The 22,103-nt window shown below is 47.6% G+C and overlaps 5 protein-coding genes across 5 annotated transcripts; 2 read left to right on the forward strand and 3 right to left on the reverse strand.

Moving 5' to 3' along the window:
• Positions 1-3,329: 3,329 nt before the first annotated feature.
• Positions 3,330-3,701, reverse strand: LOC118696067 (scale keratin-like). The gene has a single exon (XM_036397999.1). It carries the CDS (start codon positions 3,696-3,698, stop codon positions 3,330-3,332), a length of 369 nt encoding a protein of 122 aa, XP_036253892.1. The 5' UTR covers positions 3,699-3,701.
• Positions 3,702-8,612: 4,911 nt separating this feature from the next.
• LOC118696022 (scale keratin-like) lies at positions 8,613-9,102 on the reverse strand. Its single transcript, XM_036397942.1, is given in 2 exon segments — positions 8,613-8,841; positions 8,843-9,102. Coding segments are annotated over 2 exon segments (489 nt in total).
• A 3,849-nt stretch (positions 9,103-12,951) lies between these two features.
• On the forward strand, positions 12,952-13,419 carry LOC118696026 (scale keratin-like). The gene has a single exon (XM_036397948.1). The coding sequence runs from the start codon at positions 12,952-12,954 to the stop codon at positions 13,417-13,419; it is 468 nt and encodes a 155-aa protein (XP_036253841.1).
• A 2,590-nt stretch (positions 13,420-16,009) lies between these two features.
• On the reverse strand, positions 16,010-16,522 carry LOC118696028 (scale keratin-like). The gene is made up of 2 exons (XM_036397952.1): positions 16,489-16,522; positions 16,010-16,431 (listed from the first exon to the last, which is right to left on the reverse strand). Exons 1-2 carry the CDS (start codon positions 16,520-16,522, stop codon positions 16,010-16,012), a joined length of 456 nt encoding a protein of 151 aa, XP_036253845.1.
• A 4,327-nt stretch (positions 16,523-20,849) lies between these two features.
• LOC118696029 (scale keratin-like) lies at positions 20,850-21,362 on the forward strand. Its single transcript, XM_036397953.1, has 2 exons — positions 20,850-20,883; positions 20,941-21,362. Exons 1-2 carry the CDS (start codon positions 20,850-20,852, stop codon positions 21,360-21,362), a joined length of 456 nt encoding a protein of 151 aa, XP_036253846.1.
• Positions 21,363-22,103: the final 741 nt, after the last annotated feature.

A 22,103-nucleotide genomic window follows, 5' to 3' on the forward strand; every position in this document is an offset into this window, starting at 1 on the left:
ACATCTCAGGAACGAGCAGGAAGGAGCCAAGAGCCACCACGGAGCCTCCATAAATCCCGGCACTTCCCGGAGCATCCTCAGCACCAAATCCCGGCACTTCCCGGAGCATCCTCAGCACCAAATCCCGGCACTTCCCGGGGCATCCTCAGCCCCAAATCCCCGCAATTCCTGAGGCATCCTCAGCCCCAAATCCCAGCAGATCCTGAAGCATCCTCAGCCCCAAATCCCCGCAATTCCTGAGGCACCCTCAGCCCCAAATCCCGGCAGATCCTGAAGCATCCTCAGCCCCAAATCCCAGCACTTCCCGGGGCATCCTCTGCCCCGCGCTTTTATGCAAATTCCCTTTTCTTTGTTTTTCTTTTTTTTTTTTTTTCCCCCCCGCCGCTCCTGCAAAAAAAACCCGACCTCAGACCGGTCCCATCCATGATCCCTGGCTGGCTGAAAGTGGGATGAGGTCGTGTCACCTTCCCCCGCCCAAAACCCCAGGAGTCATCCCTGTGGAATGCCCAGCCCTGGAGCGATTCTTTCCTTCATTTCTCCCAGGATTTTCCATCCCCACCGTGATATTTCGCTTCCTCCTTTCTCATTAAACCATTGCGCATCAACATCCAGAGTTTTCCTGTGGTTTTTATCCATAATTTTGGGGGGGTTTCTGCCAGTCTGGGTGAGTGTGGCAGCTCCTGGTGCCTTTCCCACACCCGGAAGGTGCCCGGGTCCTTTCGGGCGGCGACACAAAGACATTCCAAGAGGGATAAAGAGGTTTTGGAACTCTCCCAATCCCATTCGGATCTTCCCTCGGGGCAGGCGTGGCTGTTCCCTGTTCCCAATGAGAGTCAAGCACGGGTGACTCGGATTATTTGTGTCTCAATACCTGCCCCGGGCTGCGATGTAATTACATCCCCACGCGGTAATTTTACAGCTTTTAAAAATTGTTTAAAAACAGCCTGGGGGGGGAAAAACTTTCCTTGGAAAACTTCCCTTGGAAATTCCCACAGGAATATTTACCTGAAAGGCAAATTTTCGGTGGAATTCTGTGAGTTCCTTGAACTTTCCCATAAATAAATTAAAATAAATGAAAGAGTTGTTGAAGCAGCCCACTCTCCCCTGGGAGGGTGGGGAAATTCTCTTTTCCAGGGAATTTCTGGCTGCCCCCATCCCTGGAATTGTCCAAGAACAAGTTGGAGCAACCTGGGATGGGGGAAGGAGTCCCTGCCCATAAATCAAAGATCATCAAGGTCCCTTCCAACCCAAACCATTTTCTGGTTCTATGAAACCCCAAAGGACAATTCTTTAGCCTTTAATTCCTTAATTTTCCCTGGGCTTGGAAGGAAAAGAAAGAAACAGGGGGAAAAGATCAAAAAATGGCTCAAATCTTAGGGGGTCTTCTCCTCCTTTTTATGTCTCTGTTTTGGAGCAGCCTCTGGTCCTGTGACCCCTGATTATGGGGCCAATTCGATAGAAAAATTATCATTTTCTGGCCGCTGCGACACTGGGATGTGCCCGTGGCAATTCCTGAAGTTCTGGGGCACAATTTGAAGAGGAACAAGACAGAAAAATTCTGATGGCAGCAACTGAGGCCCCTGATCCACCTGCCACCCAACCAGGGAGTTCCCGGGAGCGGGGAGAAAACTCCGAGGATGAGTAAAACTCTGCTCTGAACCCCAGAGGTCACTGCACCCTTGTCTTACCCCGCGCTCAGTCCCAGGACAAGGGAAGAGCTGTTAATTGAGATGCAATCAGCAGCTGACTCATTAAAGGCGTTTCAAACGCCCGAATCCCAGCTCGGGGCAGATCCCGATGGCAATTAAACCTCTCATGTTTGATTTCCTAAATTTATTTAATGGGTAAAATGTTTATTTAGTTGTTGTTAGGTGCTCCGAGCTGGCAAAATCATTATTTAATGGGGTTTTAGGTGCTGCGGGCTGGCAAAATATTTAATGGGGTTTTGGGTGCTGCAGGCTGGCAAAAATCTTTATTTAATGGGATTTTAGGTGCTCCGAGCTGGCAAAATCATTATTTAATGGGGCTTTAGGTGCTGCGGGCTGGCAAAATATTTACTGGGGTTTTAGGTGCTGCAGGCTGGCAAAAATCTTCATTTAATGGGATTTTAGGTGCTCCAGGCTGGCAATTTCCCTGCAGGTACAAAGGCCCAGGGATGTGCCCTGCAGGATTCCAGCGTCCTTCCAGGGCCAGATTCCTGTGGGATTGGCAAAGGGAGGATTTGCCGTTTTTCTCATTTTGCAATTGGAGGAGCTGCACTTCCATTTTTTCAGGTGTTTTAAATGAAATTCTCCATCAGGCACATTGAAGAAAATCTTCTTTTTAGCTCATTCCCTCCCCCTTTTTCTTTTTTTTTTTTTAATTAATTAAATAGGAATGTCTGGAATCTTTGATCTTTTTGCAATGTTCCAGGGGCTTTGAGCAACGTAATCTACTGAGAGAAAACCATTGGGGTTGGACTGGATGATGTTTGGAGGTCCTTCCCAATCCAAATCATTCCCTGATTCCATAATTCCTTGTTAAATTAAAAAAAAAAAAAACCAGAATAATTCTACCTGATAAATTCCCCATGTCCTGTCAGGTTTGCCCATGGCCTTTTCCGACTTTAATGACACTGGAATTCTGTTATTTTAATATTTTTTTTTTAACCTTCAAAGGATGGAAAGCATTTGGAAAACCAAGTAAACTCAGGCTGTGCTCCTCCTCGGGGAGCAGCCTGGACCTGCCTGTGGGCAGATCAGTGGATGATGGGGAAAAAACGGGAGAAAAAGGGGGAAAAGGGGGAAAAAAGGAAGCCAGGAGGCTGCTGTGTGATGCAACAAAGTTTTAATGAGCAAGAAATGCCCCTTTGCAAAGCCAGAGATCACAGAAGGTGGAAAATCCATTCTCAGACAATTTTGGGGAAAATCCATTCCCAGATAATTTTGGGGAAAGTCCAACCAAAGTCCTGCTCCGAGATGTCCTCAGCCGGCTTCTCCTGGCTGTTGTCCGAGGATATTGGTCATTGTGGGTGAAAATCCATAGGGAATGGGCTGTCCTACACCGGTCCAATAAATCGGGAATGCTGGAACAGGGAATGGGCTCTTCCATGCTGGTCCAATAAATCGGGAATGGGCTGTCCCATGCTGGTCCAATAAATCAGGAATGGGCTGTCCCACACCGGTCCAATAAATCGGGAATGTCGGGACAGGCGGCAAGAGCAAACAACGAGGAGGTGCCGAACAAGAAGTGGGAGAGAGATCGGGAATGCGAAGAGGGCCGCGGAAACGCCGACCCCTCATGCGCGTGGATTTGGGCACTCCTGGGATAGCCTGGAGGCTCCGGTGCCCTCAGCAGGGCCCGCAGGAGCTGCGGAGGAGGCGGCTGAAGCGGCGCGACACGGAGGGGCCGCAGGAGCCACCGGCCAGCGCCGAGATCCCGTACCCAGAGCGAGCGCCGTATCCTGGGAAAGCCGCGGAGCCGTAGAGACTCCCAAAACCCTGGGAGCCGCCAAAAACCGGGGCTCCGGCAGATCCCACCACGGCCTGCTGCGGGAAGGAGCTGAGGATGGGGCCGGGGAAGGTGACCACCACGGGCGGGGGCTGGATGAGGGCGGTGGAGTCCGGACACTGCCGGACGCACGGCTCGTTGCAGCTGTTGGCCACGGGCTGCGGGCAGGAGATGCCGCCGGTGGTGGGGCAGAGGTCGTAGCAGGACATTTCCTGGCAGGCGTGGAGGGGTCCTGGAAGGCAGAGAAGGAGCTGCTGAAAACTGAGGGGCCGTGGAAAGGGGCAGGTGGGGGTTTGGGGGAGCTGGGAAATGGGGGAAGGCATCCCCAGGGGAAAAATTGGGGTGGGATAGGAGCAGGTTTGGGGTTGGGAGAGGTGGGGTGGGATGGGATGGGATGGGATGGGATGGGATGGGATGGGATGGGATGGGATGGGATGGAGATGGAGATGGAAATGGGATGGGAGATGGAAATGGGATGGGAGATGGAAATGGGATGGAGATGGAAATGGGATGGAGATGGAAATGGGATGGAGATGGAAATGGGATGGGAGATGGAAATGGGATGAGATGCGATGGGATGGAGATGGGATGTGATGGATGGGAGATGGAAATGGGATGGGACGGAAATTAAAATGGAGTGGGATGGAGATGGGACGGGATGGAAATGGGGCAGGATGGAAATGGGATGGAGCAGAATGGAACAAGATGGAGATGTGATAAGAAAGAGTGGGGTGGGATGGAGACGGGATAGGATGGAGATGGGATGGGATGGAAGGAGCACAATTCCTTCATCAGATAAAAATATGGATTTAAAACGTTTTTCCATCTGGATATCTGGCCATAAAAGCCTTTGGTTTAATGTTTTTTTCCAGTAAAAAAAGTAGAAATATTATTTTATTCACTGGGTCAGAGCACAAGTCTACTTTCCTTCATTTTGGCTGGGCTGAAAATAACTAAACAATTAAATATTTTTGTATATATAAATGAGGAATTAAAATAAACTCTTTCTTCAGCTGGATAGCTCAGGACATGGACAAATTTCCCTGATCCAGTTGTGGAGCGAAATCCAGGAAAATTCACCATTTTAAAGCTTGTGCCATCCTGAATTTTCATTCTACTGTCAGTCCAAGAATGGCTAAAAAAAAAAATTCCTAAATAAAAAATGCCTCGCATGGATTTGGCTCCTAAAGCCTTGCAGTAAAATACTTGTCAGGATACTGCAAAAATGAAAATTTAAAGAATAAAAAGAAGAACATGGGAAAAATAAAGCCCTGAAAATTAATGCAATAGTTGCAAACAGCAAGTGGAATAAAAAATAAAAAAAGCAAAGAAAGGCATTCTGGAGCTGGGAGAGGAATGAAAAGGTATCGGACTTACCTGACGGAGAGGAGAAAAGCAGGGAGAAGGATGGAAAAGCTCCGCAGAGCTGCTGCTTTTATACAAACCCCGGGATGCCCCGGGGCTGAACACGCCGAGCCCGGGAGTCGCCACCTCGGACGAGCCCAAATCACTCCCCAAAGTGACGAAACTCTGCCGGCTTTGCAAAACCACCCTGAACCTCTGCCCAGCACATTCCAGCTGCCGGCTCCCTTTCATCTCTGATCCTGACGGAGCAGCTCCATCCCTCCCAGCGGGAATTAAATCCCATTTGCTGAGCCCTTCCTTCATTATCTTCGGTAATGATTTTAATCAGAGTCAGAACCTGCTGCCGTGCACAGGTTTGGGATTTGCGGCTCCGGATCTTGGCTCTCGTCACTTCTGCTCCCAGATTTCGCAATGGAATGATTGGAGAGGTGCAAGGTTTTGCACCCGCAGCCACGAACCTCAGGTCATTGTGGGAATGGTGGATTTGCTCGCTGGGATTGGGAATTCCCGATTCTCCTCAATGCAAAAACGAAAATATTTTAGTACCTAAAACAAGGCTTAAACCAAAGTTTGTTGGGTTTTTTTTTGTTTTTTCTCTGGAGGGATTTCAGTGTTTTTTTCACAGACGAACATCGCCAGGTCCCACCTCAAAACCTCTCATTGGCTGTGGATGAGTTATTAAATAAACACATTTCCACCAAAGTTACACTGAAAGTGGGAGGTTCTTTCCACCAAACTTCAGGATGTCCCCAGGGGATTACGGAATAATTTCCCCCAAAAAGTGTCCAAATATTTTTTTGGGTGTGTTTTTAAGCAATTCCCAAACCCTCCGTAATAGTTTATGCTTGAAATGTGGTGTGATTATTGCAATGTAAATATGGGGTTGTGTTCTAACAGCCCCGCATTTTGAAACGTAATTAAAATTAGTCTTAAAATTATTATTAAAAATAAAACTTTAAAAAAAATTGTCGAAGTGAACTCTTCCTGTTCCCTTCACCAGCTCATGGCTTCTCACCTAAGTGGATTTTCTTATCTAATTTAAGTTTTCATTTATTTGGGTGAGTTTCTTCTTCAGTGCTGATGTTTTAACTCACATTTTCTCTGTTTGTAGCCTGAACATCTGTGAGACAAAATACAGATCTGGATGGTTTAAAAAATATCTGTAATTTCCTCTGAAAAGTTCTGAATGGTTTTGTCCAAATCCAAATTCCAACAACGCATAAAAGCTGCTGATTTCACAAGGAAGGCACCGAGGCTCTCATCAATTTTTTATCTACCATGGGTGAAGAAGAAAGGAAAAAATCTTGCACCTTCAAGCAGATGAAAATGATGATTAACACCTAAGCCAGCATCATTATGCCAGCTAATGAGAGGAGAATAAATGAAGCAGCAGAATCGGAGCGCTGTCATTCTGAATGCATTTCATGGAACGTTACCAGGCGTGAAACTCGGCCAATTAAAGTGCTGAGATGAAAGAAATCTTTGGGTTGTAATTTGCGTTTCGTGCGGCGTCAGAATTTGAATCAACTCATAAACAGAAACATTGAGCAAAACCCTTTCGTCACCGCGAGGTGACCCAGGTGTGATAAACGCCTTAATGGGAGCCTCGCGGTCCCCAGCGGCTCAGAGGACGTGTCAAAAGCCCCTCCTCGAAACCGCCTGGAGTTTCACAGAATCACGGAGTTATTTTAGTTGGAAAAGAGTTCTGAGGTCACCGAGTCCAGCTGGGACCACCCCTGTACCTGTTCATCCAGACCAATGTCCAGGAATTCCTTGGACACTGCCAGGGATGGCAACCCCAACCCTCCCCGTGCGGCCCCTTCCAAGGCCTTTCCAGGAGGAATTTTCCCAAATTTCCCACCCTGGCACAGCTCGAGGCCGTTCCCTCTTGTCCTGTGCCTGTTCCCTGGGATCAGATCCCAAATCCCCCCCTAGCAGATCCCAAATTCCCCCTGGATCCTCCTTTACTCCAGACTGAGCCTCTCCAGCTCCCTCAGGATTCTCCATTCCCTTCTCCAGCTGCTCCAGCCCCGTTCCCATCCCGGGACGTTCTCCATCCCCTCAATGTCCCCCTTGCCATGAGGGGCCCAGAACTGGACACCCGATTTTCCCATTTCCATCAGATTTCCAGGATTTTCCCCCTTGTTCTTCAGAAGGTTCTGCCGGGTGATGGCCACGCTCGCGTCACCTGCTGACCATCGCATTTCCTGATGACCAACTCCAGGATTGCCCTGACCTGAGGGTGGTGGCTCAGCCACCATCCACTGTCACCACACGGATCCTTTGTCCCTTCCCTCCGGAAGCACCGCGGGATCTCCGTTAGAGCCTGCCCTAAACCCTGCTTGAGGGCTCCTTTTGTAACCTGAGCTTTTCTTACCCTGCTCTTCACCACCACAGATTCTCTGGCAGATTTTTCAGGTCCTGGCAGGAGGCAGGCAGATTTTCAGACTGATTTTTCAGGTCCTGGCAGGAGGTAGAGATTTTCTGACTGATTTATCAGGTCCTGCCAGGATGTAGACAGATTTTCAGACTGATTTATCAGGTCCTAGCAGGAGGTAGAGATTTTCTGACTGATTTTTCAGGTCCTGGTAGGAGGTAGGCAGATTTTCAGACGGATTTTTCAGGTCCTGGCAGGAGGTAACGATTTTCTGACTGATTTATCAGGTCCTGCCAGGATGTAGACAGATTTCTGACTGATTTTTCAGGTCCTGGCAGGAGGTAGACAAATTTTCTGACTGATTTTTCAGGTCCTGGCAGGAGGTAGAACATCCCCTCCACCTGTCATTTGGATACCACTGGGGAAGCCCTGGGTTCTGCCGGGAGTCATTCAGTTTTGCAGCAGGTTTTGCCTTTTTTTAATTCGTGCTTTCCCTTCAGTTTTCTGGTCAGAAGTTCTCTAAACGTGGTGATGTTCAACAAATCCTTTTGCTGCGGGAAAATGTGTACCCTGAGATCTTTTGGCAGCTGAACCAGATGAGGAAAACTCCCTGTGAGATAAGGATCTGCCTGAATCAGGAGGTGGCTTTGTGCTTTGCTGATGACATAAGAAGATAATGACATTTATGGTGCAGTGCTTTTGTTGGGTTTTAGGCTACTTATAAAATACGGACACAAGTTCTATTTCTATTTAATATATAAATAAATTAAACCAATGTTCTTGACGATCTTCAAGGCTCTTCCAACCCAACTCAGCGATTCCGTGACCACTCATGAGGTCCTTGTTGTGGGTTTAAAGAAGTTCCCTCTGCACACGGGGCTCAGCATGTAGAGGAAACTTCTGATCACCTTTGGCCACCATGCTGTGAGCACACTGTAATTCCGTAAATGTAAATTCACTGAAATTGTAAATTCATGGGTACAAACTGGCCCCATGGAAGGCTCGCTCTTCATAGAGACTTTCCCCTCTGGGCAGGGTTTGCTCAATGTTTTTGCAGCCTCATGCAGAGCAGGGAGCTTTACCCAGCAGAGGTTGGCAAACTCAGGGTGGGTGAGGACGCAAAAGCTCAACACGAGGATTTTCAGTGATGCAACAGTTTTAATGAGAATGAAAAGAACACAAACAACATGGTAACATCAGGGTTGTAAATGCAGGCAGAGCTTGAAAGACACTTCAGTCTGTCACTGCACTCAGCCACAGGGGTGATAAAGAAGATAACAAGGAGTTGAACTCACGAAGGTATCAGGACAGAAATTGAAGGGAAGAAAATTCTGCATTTTGCTTTGCCCTTCTACATCATCCAGAGGGTTTTCCCTAGGGTTTAGCAGGAGCCCCAGTAGCCGCGGCCGTAGCGGCCATACCAGGAGGAGTAGGGGCTGCAATAGCCGGAGCCAAAGCCTCTGCCAGAGCCATACAGGCCCCGGTAGCCCCCACAGGACCCCAGACCCCCATAGCCCCACAGGCCCCCGTAGCCCAGGGATCCATAACCCCCATATCCATAGAGACCCCCGTAGCCCAGGGATCCGTAACCCCCATATCCATAGAGACCCCATAGCCAGGGACCCATAGCCCCCATAGCCCAGGGAGGCCCCGGAGGCTGCAAGGACGGGAGCTCCAGCAGATCCCACCACGGAATCCTGCGGGAAGGAGCTGAGGATGGGCCCGGGGAAGGTGACCACCACGGCGGGAGGCTGGATCACGGTGGTGGAGTCGGGGCACTGGCGGACGCACGGCTCGTTCCCGCTGTCAGCCAGGGGCTGGGGCCGGAGGGCGCCGCAGGCAGCCGAGGGGTACAGGTCGTAGCAGGACATCTTGTAAGGGGTTGGAGGTCAGCGGATGCTGAGGAGTGAGCAAAAGGCAGAAATTCAGTGGTTAAAATATTTCACAGTAGGACATGTGGATGAAAAGAATTGTTATGCCTCAAGTCTTGGTGGTCCTTCCTTCTCATCAGTGTTTTTGTGAATCGCTCACCCTCTGAGCTCACTCTCATCTCTCCTGGGGTCTCATTCCTAATTTCTCGTACTTCATTCCTGCCATAGAAAACCCACAGAAAATTCTTATTGGCTGAACAAACTTCTGCAAGGTTTGGAAGCTGGTTTGGTTTCTAATTCTAAATTTTTCTAATCTTTACTAAGAAGAAAGAATGATTTTACCATTTCAAACTTATGAATGTCCAGCACTGACTAAAAATAAAACCATCACAAAATAACCCAATTATTAAGAATCTTAGAATCCTTATGGATGCTCCCAACCTTGATTAAGACCAGCAGAAAAGAGAGACTGGAATTTTCCAAGGGAAAATTCCAAGGGAAGAGATCCCTTAGAATGGTGCTTACCTTTCTCACGGAGCTGAATGAAGCGAGGAAGGCGAAGTGAAGAGCCCCGGGTTGGGAGAGCTTTTATACCATTCCCAAGATCCTGGGGAACATCTAAGGTGCAATTTGGGGATGTGCATAATTGGGACAAACCCCAAATGAATGTGACACGTAGGTCCTCAAAGTTCTGCTGACTCTTTGTTTATTTGCTGGTCCGAAGTCTCGTGAAATGTGATAGGTGTGTTTCATCACAGAGCACTCTTTCATCTGGAATGGTGACAAGTCATCCTCATTCCTGTTATCATTCCATTCACAGCCCTGGCGTTACAGCAGGAATTATCCCAACGCTCCTCCAGAGCTTCTCCATTGTTAATGGCAAAACCTGTCTGCTCGCTTGGGGTCACCTCGCGTGCAGAGCTTTTTCCATTAAAAAACAAAATGCCTGGAGAAAAAATGATTTAGAGCAACTTTGGGGTGGTAATTTTTATTATTATTACTCTCTGCTTAATGGGAGGACAATACGGAACCCAAAGGAAGGCATGGAAATCATCCTGTGGTCCTTAAAAGGTTTTTGCTACAGAATCTTGGAATTATTTCAGTTGGAAAAGCCCTCCAAGGCCATCAAGTCCAAGCTGTGGCCGACCTTCACCCAAGGTCATTCCCTGTTCTCCTGTCCCTTGTTCCCTGGGACCAGAGCCTGTGGTTGCCCCATCCCTGGAGTTGTTTTTGAATAAAATACGGTTCATGAATTTCTGGGATTTATTCAGAATTTTTTATTTCAAATTATTTTTCATTGGGAAAAAACCTGAAGGGGCATAAACCCCCAGTATTTGCCCTTGAACCGATGATACCAAGGACGCAAGTATCTTGACTGAGGTGTTTGAATGTGATGTCATTCCATAATTGTGAGGCACCTAAATCCAGCTCTGCGCCTTTAATCTACTGGAATCATCAATAGGATCTGCATGGACTTGCTCCCTGGAAGCTTGAAAATATTATTGTCCAAAAGCCCCTGCCCCCCAAAGGCTGAGAACGCCACCTCAACATTTAGGGATCACCTGTGGCGTGGAGTCTGCAATATTAAAACGGCCCACCCATAAACAAGGCAAGAAGGAGCCTTTGTGTTGCACGTTCCAAATTCCTGATTGTTCCCTCACCCCAGAAATTTCCAGCTCAGCCCTTTTTGGGGTTTATGACTTGTGTATCACAGGAGCTCATGAATTCCTAAGAACACGAGGCAATAATTCAAAGCATTGCGTCACTTTTTGACTTTTGCACCAGAGGATCCATTTTTTTCCTAGAAAATCACACATTTCCTCAGGCCCGTTCAATGCTCTCCGGTGCCACCTTTGTCCAGAAAACATCGGACCCTCAACACCAGAGAAAAGTCTCTTCAGGACCTCCAATCCCTTTGTGGTTTTTGTTAATTTTGTGAATTCATTCCTTGTATCATCGCCCAAACCCAAACAAGCCTCAGGAGGACAAAGGTTCCTCCCGGTCTCCTCCATGGAACTCTGTGGAAGTGGCCAAAATTAAGGATTTCACTGTTTTTCCTGCTTAGAATTAAATTCTGGTGGAATTTGTGATTCCGATGAACCCATGAGCCATTCTCCAGGTATTCAGTTCATACCAAGAGGAGCTGGCTTGGTGATTCCTGATGTAATTCCAAGGAAGTGACAGGAATAATGCCGGGTGTTAATCTCCCCCCAATTCGTCACAAGATGAAAGAATTCTCTATAATCTCAGGTGATGCTTAGATCATTATTACAAACAAATTTGAAAGGCCTCATAAAAGCCAATAATGAAACCAACAATTTCATCATCCTGATGGTTGCATGAATTTGAAATTGGGGCGGGCAAGAGATGCTGATCTGGTACCTCCAGCTGATATAAAAGCTCCCGTCTCTCCTCGTTCCTCCAAACGCTTCCCTTGACTTCTCGGAGACTTGGGTAAGTCTGAATCTTCTCCATTGCTCTTGGTGTATTTTTTATTGTTGGTTTCAACTTGAGTTGATGTCCAACATCTTTTCTGTTGGGTGCATCTGCATGGGCTTGGGGAAGATCAAGGATCTTTCTGTCTTTTTGGTGTGTGGAGTTCTTGGTGTCAGGAACTGCGGACCTTGAAGCAACTAGAGAGTGCTCGGGGTCAACTGAGTTGACTGGATCCCCTCCCATATGGAGCCAGGCTGGGAGAGCTGGGAATGTTCAGCCAGGAGGAATGGAGGTTGTGTGGAGACCTCAGGATGTGCAGGGGCTCCAGGGAAGCTGGAGAGGGACTTTCCTCAGGAGCTGCAGGGACAGGACACGGGGAATGGGGTCAGACTGAGAGGGGAAATTCAGGTTGGATATTGGGAAGAAATATTTCCCTGTGAAGGTGGGGAGGCCCTCACACTGGATACTCCGTGGATTCTCCATCCCCGGGAGTGTCCAAAGTCAGTTGGGACGGGGCTTGGAGCGACCTGGGATAGTGGGAGGTGTCCCTGCCCATGGAGGGGGTGGGACTGGATGATCTTAAGGGTCTCTTCCAAACCAGGCAATTCCAAGCTTCTCTGTTTAGCTCTAAATAACCTGCAAAGAGCAGGAAGTTGGACTTGAGCCTTTTGAATCACTTCCAGCTTGAGAAAGCCTGTGATTCTCTGATCCTCATTTTGTTACGTTTAACCCATCTCAACATTTGCATAAAAGGTTCAGGGTTTGACAAGGGTGCCACCCCTGCAGCCGTTCACACGTGATAAAGCCATTTGTGTCTTGCTACCACAAGTCCTCAGGCTCTCCTTCACCTTCTCGCTTTCAAGTTTCTCCTCAGAACTCTGTTGAGGATTTACAGAACATCCTTGGAGATTTGTTCTTTATTGTCTTGTCAAATGCCTTTCTGGGAAAGCCAGGTGCTCACAATCCTATAATCTTTTGTTCCCTTGACTCTCAGCAAAATTGGGATGAGTGGGAAGATGAAGCTACTGTAATTAAGTTCTCTATAAGCTCCATCTCATGCAAACCTGCTGAACCCAAATCTCAGTTTTCCTAATGACTCATCCAATGACCTTGGACAAAGTCACTTTGCTCTCGCTGCCTTTGCTTCCCAGGTTTCAGTTTAATGTGGAGGAATCATTCATAGATCTCTGCAGGATGTTACAAGGGACAAGGTTTTTAGGACATTCCCCACTTGCTCTTGTGTGTGGACACCCTTTAGAGAATTTTTGAAAAAAACCCCCTTTTTGAGAAAAAGACAGCACTGAGATTTGCGAAGTTCTCAGAACACTCCACTCGTTATTTTAATTTAAATTGCTGAATTTTGAACTCCTTGCCTTCTTTTTTAGCCTGTGTTGACCTCCAACCCCTTACAAGATGTCCTGCTACGACCTGTACCCCTCGGCTGCCTGCGGCGCCCTCCGGCCCCAGCCCCTGGCTGACAGCGGGAACGAGCCGTGCGTCCGCCAGTGCCCCGACTCCACCACCGTGATCCAGCCTCCCGCCGTGGTGGTCACCTTCCCCGGGCCCATCCTCAGCTCCTTCCCGCAGGATTCCGTGGTGGGATCTGCTGGAGCTCCCGTCCTTGCAGCCTCCGGGGCCTCCCTGGGCTATGGGGGTCTCTATGGATATGGGGGTTACGGATCCCTGGGCTACGGGGGTCTCTATGGATATGGGGGTTATGGATCCCTGGGCTACGGGGGCCTGTGGGGCTATGGGGGTCTGGGGTCCTGTGGGGGCTACCGGGGCCTGTATGGCTCTGGCAGAGGCTTTGGCTCCGGCTATTGCAGCCCCTACTCCTCCTGGTACGGCCGCTACGGCCGCGGCTACTGGGGCTCCTGCTAAACCCTACGGAAGCATCCCGGAGAAGGAATCGCCGGCAATGGAGAGATGCAATCCTGGCCCCAGAGGAGGTGTTGTGACCACGGCCACCCCACTCCAGTGGAGCTGGAAGCACACAACTCCTCCTTGATTTGTTCACCCTCTACTTGCTGTCTTCTGGGCTTTTTTCTTGACTCTGTGTGTGCAATATGTGGGATGAAACAATAGTTTATCTTCTTCTAAAATGCAACTTCACTGTCCAACTGAAGAAGAGCAACCCCAGAAGGAGTTGCCTGTGACCTGATATTCTTCATACTCTGCAATGCTTTCCTGTGAATGCTTTTTTTCTCATTAAAGTGATTCTGTTCTGCAAAAATACAAATGAAGTTTTAGTTTCAATTTCTCTGGCTGCGGGTTTGCAACACTTCTCTCTGTAGAGGGGGGGCAGGGGGTGAATACAAATCCTCACAATAGGCTGAGGTTCAGACTTCAAGACCAACTGGAATGTCTCAGCTGGGAGTGAAGTCAGCTGCCTGTTCCTTGATCCAGAATTTGGGAGCAGGAATAATAACATTACAGAGTCATGGACTCATGGAATGGGTTAGATTGGAAGGACCCCAAAGATCTTCTCCTTCCCCCCCCCTACCATGGGCAGAGACCGCTCCTGCTAGACCAGGTTGCTCCAGCCTGGCATTGGACACTTCCAGGGATGGGGCAATCAGAGATTCCCAGGAAAACCTGTGCCAGGACCTATCCACCATCACAGGGAAAGATTTCTTCCCAATATCCACCCTAAATTTGCCCTCTGTCAGTTTGAATCCATTCTCCCTTGTCCTGTCACTCCAGTTCCCAATGAAAAGTCCCTCTCCAGCTTCCCTGTAGATCCTGGAAGGTGGAATGTCCCCAGAGCAAGAAGAAGGCTGGATTTGCTCACAGGTTAAGGCATTTTCTGCCTTTTAATTTTTCCAGGAACCATTTTCCAAGTTCTCTCTGCTCCAGCTTTTCTTGCTGGAGTGAATGAATCCTTTGAGGAGCTGTTTTTCTGTCAAAAGCCATCCAACACCTTAGATTTCATGATTATTCAGGAAGATTTCAGATTTCAAAGCTCCACTCTGTGGCCCAGAAAACTTTATTTAAAGATTTGACAGGAAATTGATTTAACTTTTTGCCAAGGCTGTTCCTGAGGACAGAGTTTAAATATTTGACTGAGGAAATCTTTGAATCAGAACACAAAGCTCAAAGAGATTAAAGCTTTACCTGGAAGAAATTCATACGGAAATTTAATTTTCCCTGTTTTTTTTGGGCAGGACATTTATGTCCATGGTGTGGGGACAGATTGGATGAAGCTCTGAGCCACCTGGGCCAGTGGGAGGTGTCCCTGCCCGTGGCAGGGTGTGGAATGAGGTGAGCTTTAAGATCCCTCCCAGCCCAAACTGTTGGGAAGGATGAAAGTTTGACAAGAAAGTCTCACAGATACGTGTTCTTGGCAGAAAGATTTTTGAATCTAGAATCTGAAGAAGGAATGGAGATGGAAGCAAGTTTTGATATAGAAGAAAAGAATTGCTGAGCCAGTCTCACTGGATAACCAAGGAGGCAGAGGGTGTGTTAGTTAGAAGGGGTTTTATGACTTGGAACAAAGGATAAACCCACTCCAAACAAGAAGATGTTTTTACCAAGCATAAAGATAGCACAGGCAAACAGGTCAGCAGATGTTGTAAGTAGAAAAAAGGTCTCAGAACTTTCCACTGCAAGAAAACCGAAAAACAACTTCTAGCTTGAACGATAATGCACTAACTTTGAGTGATTGGAGGACAGCAACATGAATATGGTAATTATCGCAGTTATGATGGGCTGCAGATAATAATTAAGGTATAGATTGGTTCTGCTGTATTAAGACGCTCAGCAAAGTATAGAATGCATTGTAACCAAAACTAATGCATTATAAAATATATAATGCATTGTAACCAAAACCAAAGGGTCTCCAGGCCTGCCTGCAGCTGGAGCTGACAGCTGTAGGCACAGCTCTGTCACCCATGGGCTGCTCTAATGTCTTAGATGTAATAAACTGCATTTTGGAGAGCTGCCACTGGAGTCCTGCATCCCTCTTTTCGGCTCTTACACCAAACATTCCATGATTCCAGGATATTTTAGGCTGTTACTGACACCTGCACAGGTGAGGCTTCTCCAAAGGCAAATAACAATGGTGAAAATGGGAGAAAAGACCACCAGAACATGGCAATTTTGATTCAATAAACTTTTATTGAAAGCAAGCAAAGCAATGCATTCGCAGAGTCTCCAAGAAGCAAGAAGCTCTTCTCCAGCCAGAGGCAAATTCACATGTGATTGTTTGGGATTCTCTTCCAAATCCCAGCTGTTGATGTGAACAAACAGGACCCATTTTGAGCCCTTTTGTTCCATATTTACCCCAGGCAACACAGAAATGGGGCAGGAGAAGCATTATGGCAGAAGCTGAAAGAGGAGAAATCCAAAAGGGGCTGAACAGCTACAATTTCCTCGTGTTGAGATGGAGCAGCAGTAGTTCCAAGCTCTTTGGCTGTGAAACCATCACATTTCATCTGTTGGCGAGACCTCTCTTGGGATTTTCCCCTCGGGTTTAGCAGGAGCCACAGCTGCTGCGGCGGTAGCGGCCGAAGCGGGAGGACCAAGGGCCGCAGGAGCCAAAGGATCTCCCAAAACCATACAGACCCCGGTAACCCAGGGAGGAGCCCCCACAGGACCCCAGACCCCCATAGCCCAGGGAGGAGCCCCCATAGCCCCACAGGCCCCCGTAGCCCAGGGATCCGTAACCCCCGTAGCCCAGGGAGCCAAATCCCCCACTGCCCAGGGAGGCCCCGGAGGCTGCAAGGACGGGAGCTCCAGCAGATCCCACCACGGAATCCTGCGGGAAGGAGCTGAGGATGGGCCCGGGGAAGGTGACCACCACGGCGGGAGGCTGGATCACGGTGGTGGAGTCGGGGCACTGGCGGACGCACGGCTCGTTCCCGCTGTCAGCCAGGGGCTGGGGCCGGAGGACGCCGGAGCCACCGATGAAGCCGGAGCCACCAAAGAGGCCGGAGCCACCGATGAGGCCGGAGCCACCCATGGAGCACAGGTCGTAGCAGGACATCTTGCAGGGATGGAGGTTGATCTGTGGGAAGTGTTAATTTGTATTAATTTGAAAAGGAATAGCAAACTTTAGGCTGTGCTGAAGCAGTCCAAGGGTATCAGTCATAAATCTGGGAAGTAAATTTATTTCCTTGTCTTCTTTTTTCCTATGGCTGTGATCGCCAGGCTACTTTTGACTTCAGTGCAACACAGTCTGTACTCTTCAGTTGTATCTTTGAATTTCCAGAGCAGATAATTTCATCAGTATTACATTACTCTCAGTTGATGATTTCTACTCAGATTTTATCTTTCCTGTTACAAACTCAACAAAACTCTGAGTTTTGTGGCTACCAAATGTAGCCACATATACAGGTTATTCTTTATCTCCTAAAATACAGCCAAGGAACCCTTTGGAGTGCTAAAATAATACAAGTTCAGGGTTCAGTACCACTCAGTGACTCTCTCTCTTAAAAGACATAGAGATAAATGAGAAATTAAACACCAAATATCCTACAGAGCAGCAGCAGCCTGACCCCAACCAGATTTCTTGACAGAAAGTTCAGTTTAGAGAAGTTTGAGACAGAAGTGTCTTACCTGGTTCACGAAGGCTGAACAGGTGAGAGAAGTGGATGGAAGGACCTGGTGCAGGCACCTTTTATACAGCTCCCTGCTTGCCCACAGGGCACTGGGCACCTGATGCACCAGCTCATAATTAGGTCCCAGCCCCAAATTGCAGGCCACATAATTCCCCAAAGTGCTGAAATTGTCTTTGCTCATTGCTGGTGCACTCCAAACCCACACATAGCGTGAGCTGCACATTCCGCCCCAGACCTCTATTGTCTCCGGGCTTTATGCGGGGAATTATTTTTTGTGATCCCATTGCTTTCCTTAGCGTTGGGGGAGGAAATAAAGCTGACTTGATTTATTTATGAATCCCTCATAATTAGGATGACTGAAGGACATTCATGGTTTTGTCCAGGCAAAGGTCCCTGAGTGAGATCAACAGGAGACACGGAGACAATGGAGTTTCTTTTAGGGACTCAGATGAGGACTGGGGACAAATAACAAAGGGAAAAACATTGGTTCTGCAGGCTCAGCATTTCTCCCTCCACCCACTCAAGGCAAGGCAAGCACGACAGTCAGGAGCATCTTTGAATGGACTTTATACCATAAAATGCCATCATGGAATGGTTTGGGTTGAAAAAGACCTTCAAGATCATCCAGGGACACCGTCCATAGACCAGGGTGCTCCATCCTGGCCTTGGACACTTCCAGGGATGGGGAATCCATGGAATATCCTGTGCCAGGGTCTCCCCACCCTCACAGGGAACAACTCCCGCCCAACATCCCGTCTAAACCTCCTCTCTGTCAGTTTTAATCCAATCCCTCTTTTCCTGCCAATTCAACCCTTAGAAGAAATCTCTCCCCGTGTTCTTTTTTAAACTCTCCTCTGGTTCTCTTTCAGTCCCTGGAAACAGAGAAATATTTCACCTGGCAGCCACAATTCCATGGAAATTGAGTTTTCTGAGTTGTTTCATTGAGCTTTCCTTTCCTTTCCTTCCTCGTGTTTTCCCCTCCTATTTTTACATGTTAGAGACACAACATTCTGTGTATTAAATAAAAAAGAAAAATAATTTTATTCTTAAGGTCAAAGACAGGAAGGTCAATGTTATAAACCAAGAGCTGATTATGGGAAAAACTCAAGTGGCCTCAATTTATGCATCTTAATGAGATAATCTTATAATTGTGGGGTGTTTACACCCAGGCGCAGATTTTATATAACTCTGACACAGTAGGAATAAGTCAGTAATGGGTGTTCAAGAGGTGCTTGAAAATCCCTTGGAATGTTCTTGTAAAACTTCAATGTGAATTTTTTTTTCCAGGATGATGGCTCAGGAACTCCCCATGTCTATCTTCAGATTTGAAAAAGCTCATAATTTATAAATAATACATGGTGTGAAGATAACCATGTGGGTGATTATGATAACAATGATAATGATAGAGTAGGACGATCGCGGTGTAAACAGAGAGAGAAACCTCAGCAAATCTAACATTTGCTTTTCCCAGCAGATTTCCAGCTCGTAATTACTCTGTGCTGAAAGACACAACAAGGATGGCATTAGGTGCAAGATCCTCTCTAAAAACAAAGGGGTTTTATTTCCACTACAGCTAAATTTGGGATTTCTCCTATATAGAATCATGGAATGGTTTAAAATTGGCAGGGACCTCAAAGACCCTCTTGTTCCAACCCCTGCCATGGGCAGGACAGCTTCGACTGTCCCAGGCTGATCCAAACCAGCCTTGAACACTTCCAGAGATGGAACCATCTCAATAAAACATAAATTTGATTATTAATTCAATGTACACTCTGATTATTTTGAGCTTTCCGCTCTAATCCTTAAAATCATAAATATCTCTCCCTTCAGAACTAAACTCAGGCTTAAACTGTGGCTTAAGGGTTGGAAAAAACATAAGGCTGTTCTGGATATTTGTGTCCCCAAACCATTCTAAGAGTTCCATAATTTCTGTAAATGTCTGGGCATAATTGTCTTATAAGACAGGACAAAAATATTTGCGTGTAAATGGCTCAGCACACGGTGTCACCCCAAAATACTGACACGAATTCATGAATCATGTTTAAGGATGAAAGATGCACCAATTTCATCCATCAGCGTTCCGGATCAAAGGACCTCGCGTGACGTAAGGCAACATTTGAGATCAAGAATAAACACAAAGAGCGGCAATTTCGTCACTTTGAGGAGCAATCAATACAAAGAAATGTTCTGTGTCAACTAATGAGCTCCTCTGAGCCCTGAGGCAAGTCTGAACTGTATAAAAGCCGTCTCCACTTGGGGTTGTCCCAAACGTCTTCCCTTCACTCGTTCTTCTCAACGACTTGGTAAGTCTGGAGCTGCTCTTTGCTGCTTTTGGAATCTCTCTTTGCTGTACAATTCATCCGGGGTGCTCTCTTCCACTGGGAACTCGTAGGCAAAATTTTAGGTGATGAGATAAACCTTGCAAAAACTTTACGGAAGGCTGCTCTCTGCTCTCGGGGCTAGAGCTCTGTTCCAAACCAAACCGAAAATTCCTTGTCAGAAAATTCTCTTGGATATTGGTTTGCCTTCACCAGTTGTATCTATAATGTGAAAGGTTCAGTGTTTATTCCTATCCTCTGTTTGGCTAAATTGGTGTCTGGAAATTATCTGGAAAGTTTAAATCTTCCTGGTTCACAGGGAAATGTTGAGTTTGGAGGCAAACCTGCCATTAGATGCAGTTTGTTCTATTCCAAATCAACTGAAATGCTTTTAATTCAAGATAAATGGGCATGAACACCCTGGCTTGGAGTAGGACACAGAGAATAATTGAGAACTGTTTAAAATGCTCTGTATTAGATTTATTTAAGATTAAAAGGGATCCTGGAGGGAACTTAAGGAGCTGAAACATGGAGCGCTGGGTTTTTCCAGGTTAATGAGGGCAAGTGGTTTGGTGTGAGAATTTTTCAATAGTTTGTGGCTCAAAATCAAAATTCTGGGATGTTAAGCTCATTGTAGGGCTCTCAAAGCCCTGATTCAATGTTTGGAAATTTGGGACAATCATCTTTGCGATTCCCTTGTAATGGTCTCATCCAAGAAGCTACCGAGCAAATCTGAACAGACAATGAGTTATAATCCCTGTTTAGACAAGGATCAGCACAAAGGAGATCAGTGGGAATGAGGAGCCAGAGTCATGAAATCCTGAATAACAACACACTCTACTCCTAGAGTGGAGTCCCACTCCTTGTTGATCCCCTGACTCACCAAAGTGCCCCAGCAAATTATTTTTGTTCTTACAATTTAAGAACAAATAATTGTTCTTATCCAATTTTCATCTTTAAGAGACATGGGGAAATTCCAGCGCTTCAAAGCTCTCCTGCCTGGAGAAAAGCAGTCAGCTCCAGAGGCTTTTTCTCTTTGTAAATAACATCTTGTAGTTGCTCCAATCAACTCTTGCAGATTAACCTCCATCCCTGCAAGATGTCCTGTAGCCACAAAACTCAGAGTTTTGCTGAGTTTGTAACAGGAAAGATAAAATCTGAGTAGAAATCATCAACTGAGAGTAATGTAATACTGATGAAATTATCTGCTCTGGAAATTCAAAGATACAACTGAAGAGTACAGACTGTGTTGCACTGAAGTCAAAAGTAGCCTGGCGATCACAGCCATAGGAAAAAAGAAGACAAGGAAATAAATTTACTTCCCAGATTTATAACTGATACCCTTGGACTGCTTCAGCACAGCCTAAAGTTTGCTATTCCTTTTCAAATTAATACAAATTAACACTTCCCACAGATTAACCTCCATCCCTGCAAGATGTCCTGCTACGACCTGTGCTCCATGGGTGGCTCCGGCCTCATCGGTGGCTCCGGCCTCTTTGGTGGCTCCGGCTTCATCGGTGGCTCCGGCGTGCTCCGGCCCCAGCCCCTGGCTGACAGCGGGAACGAGCCGTGCGTCCGCCAGTGCCCCGACTCCACCACCGTGATCCAGCCTCCCGCCGTGGTGGTCACCTTCCCCGGGCCCATCCTCAGCTCCTTCCCGCAGGATTCCGTGGTGGGATCTGCTGGAGCTCCCGTCCTTGCAGCCTCCGGGGCCTCCCTGGGCAGTGGGGGATTTGGCTCCCTGGGCTATGGGGGTTACGGATCCCTGGGCTACGGGGGCCTGTGGGGCTATGGGGGCTCCTCCCTGGGCTATGGGGGTCTGGGGTCCTGTGGGGGCTCCTCCCTGGGTTACCGGGGTCTGTATGGTTTTGGGAGATCCTTTGGCTCCTGCGGCCCTTGGTCCTCCCGCTTCGGCCGCTACCGCCGCGGCAGCTGTGGCTCCTGCTAAACCCGAGGGGAAAATCTCTTGACTCGGCAAACAACACCAGGGGATCCTCACCTGAGCTCCTGAGGAAGGGGCAGAGATTCAGAACTTCACTTCAGATCATGGAGACAGAACCCCTCTAGAAATTCTCCTTTTTGTTTCCTCCTTCCCTTGTTCGGTCTCCTCTTCCCCACCCCTTCCAGTGGCCAAATGTGCGGCTCCACCATTCACTGGCCTCTCCCTGAAACTGCTGCCTCCTGCCACAAGGCTGAGGGAGCAGCTCTAGTGAGGGACAACCTGCTTGTCTTTGCCTCCCATGCCCTTGTCCAGTGGCATCTTCCCTGCCCTTGCAATAAAAAAATCCTGCATCCAACACCTGCCTTTGTTTTTTCTGAAAATTCATATTTTCCAGAGTGGGATTCCTGCCTGTTAGAACCAGGCTGAGATTCTTTTGGTCAGACCTGCAGCTGAGAGTCCTCTCTGCCTTACACTGATTATTCCAGTTCTCAGACTTCCAGTAGTTATTCCAAATATTTCCATCCAGTTTGGGGCTGGGACAGGGAACTGTCAAATCCCCAAGGCTGCCAGAGCTCAAGGACAACGCTCCCAGGCACAGGGTGGGATTCCTGGGGTGCCTGTGCAGGGCCAGGAGTTGGACTCAATCCCTGTGTGGCTCTTCCAGCTCAGGATATTCCATGGTTCTTTTTTTTACGTCGTTAATTTAGTGCTGGAATTCCTTTTAATTTTACATCTTCCGGGCGATGT

This window comes from Molothrus ater, chromosome 29, assembly GCF_012460135.2.
Source record: "Molothrus ater isolate BHLD 08-10-18 breed brown headed cowbird chromosome 29, BPBGC_Mater_1.1, whole genome shotgun sequence".
Classification (NCBI taxonomy): domain Eukaryota; kingdom Metazoa; phylum Chordata; class Aves; order Passeriformes; family Icteridae; genus Molothrus; species Molothrus ater.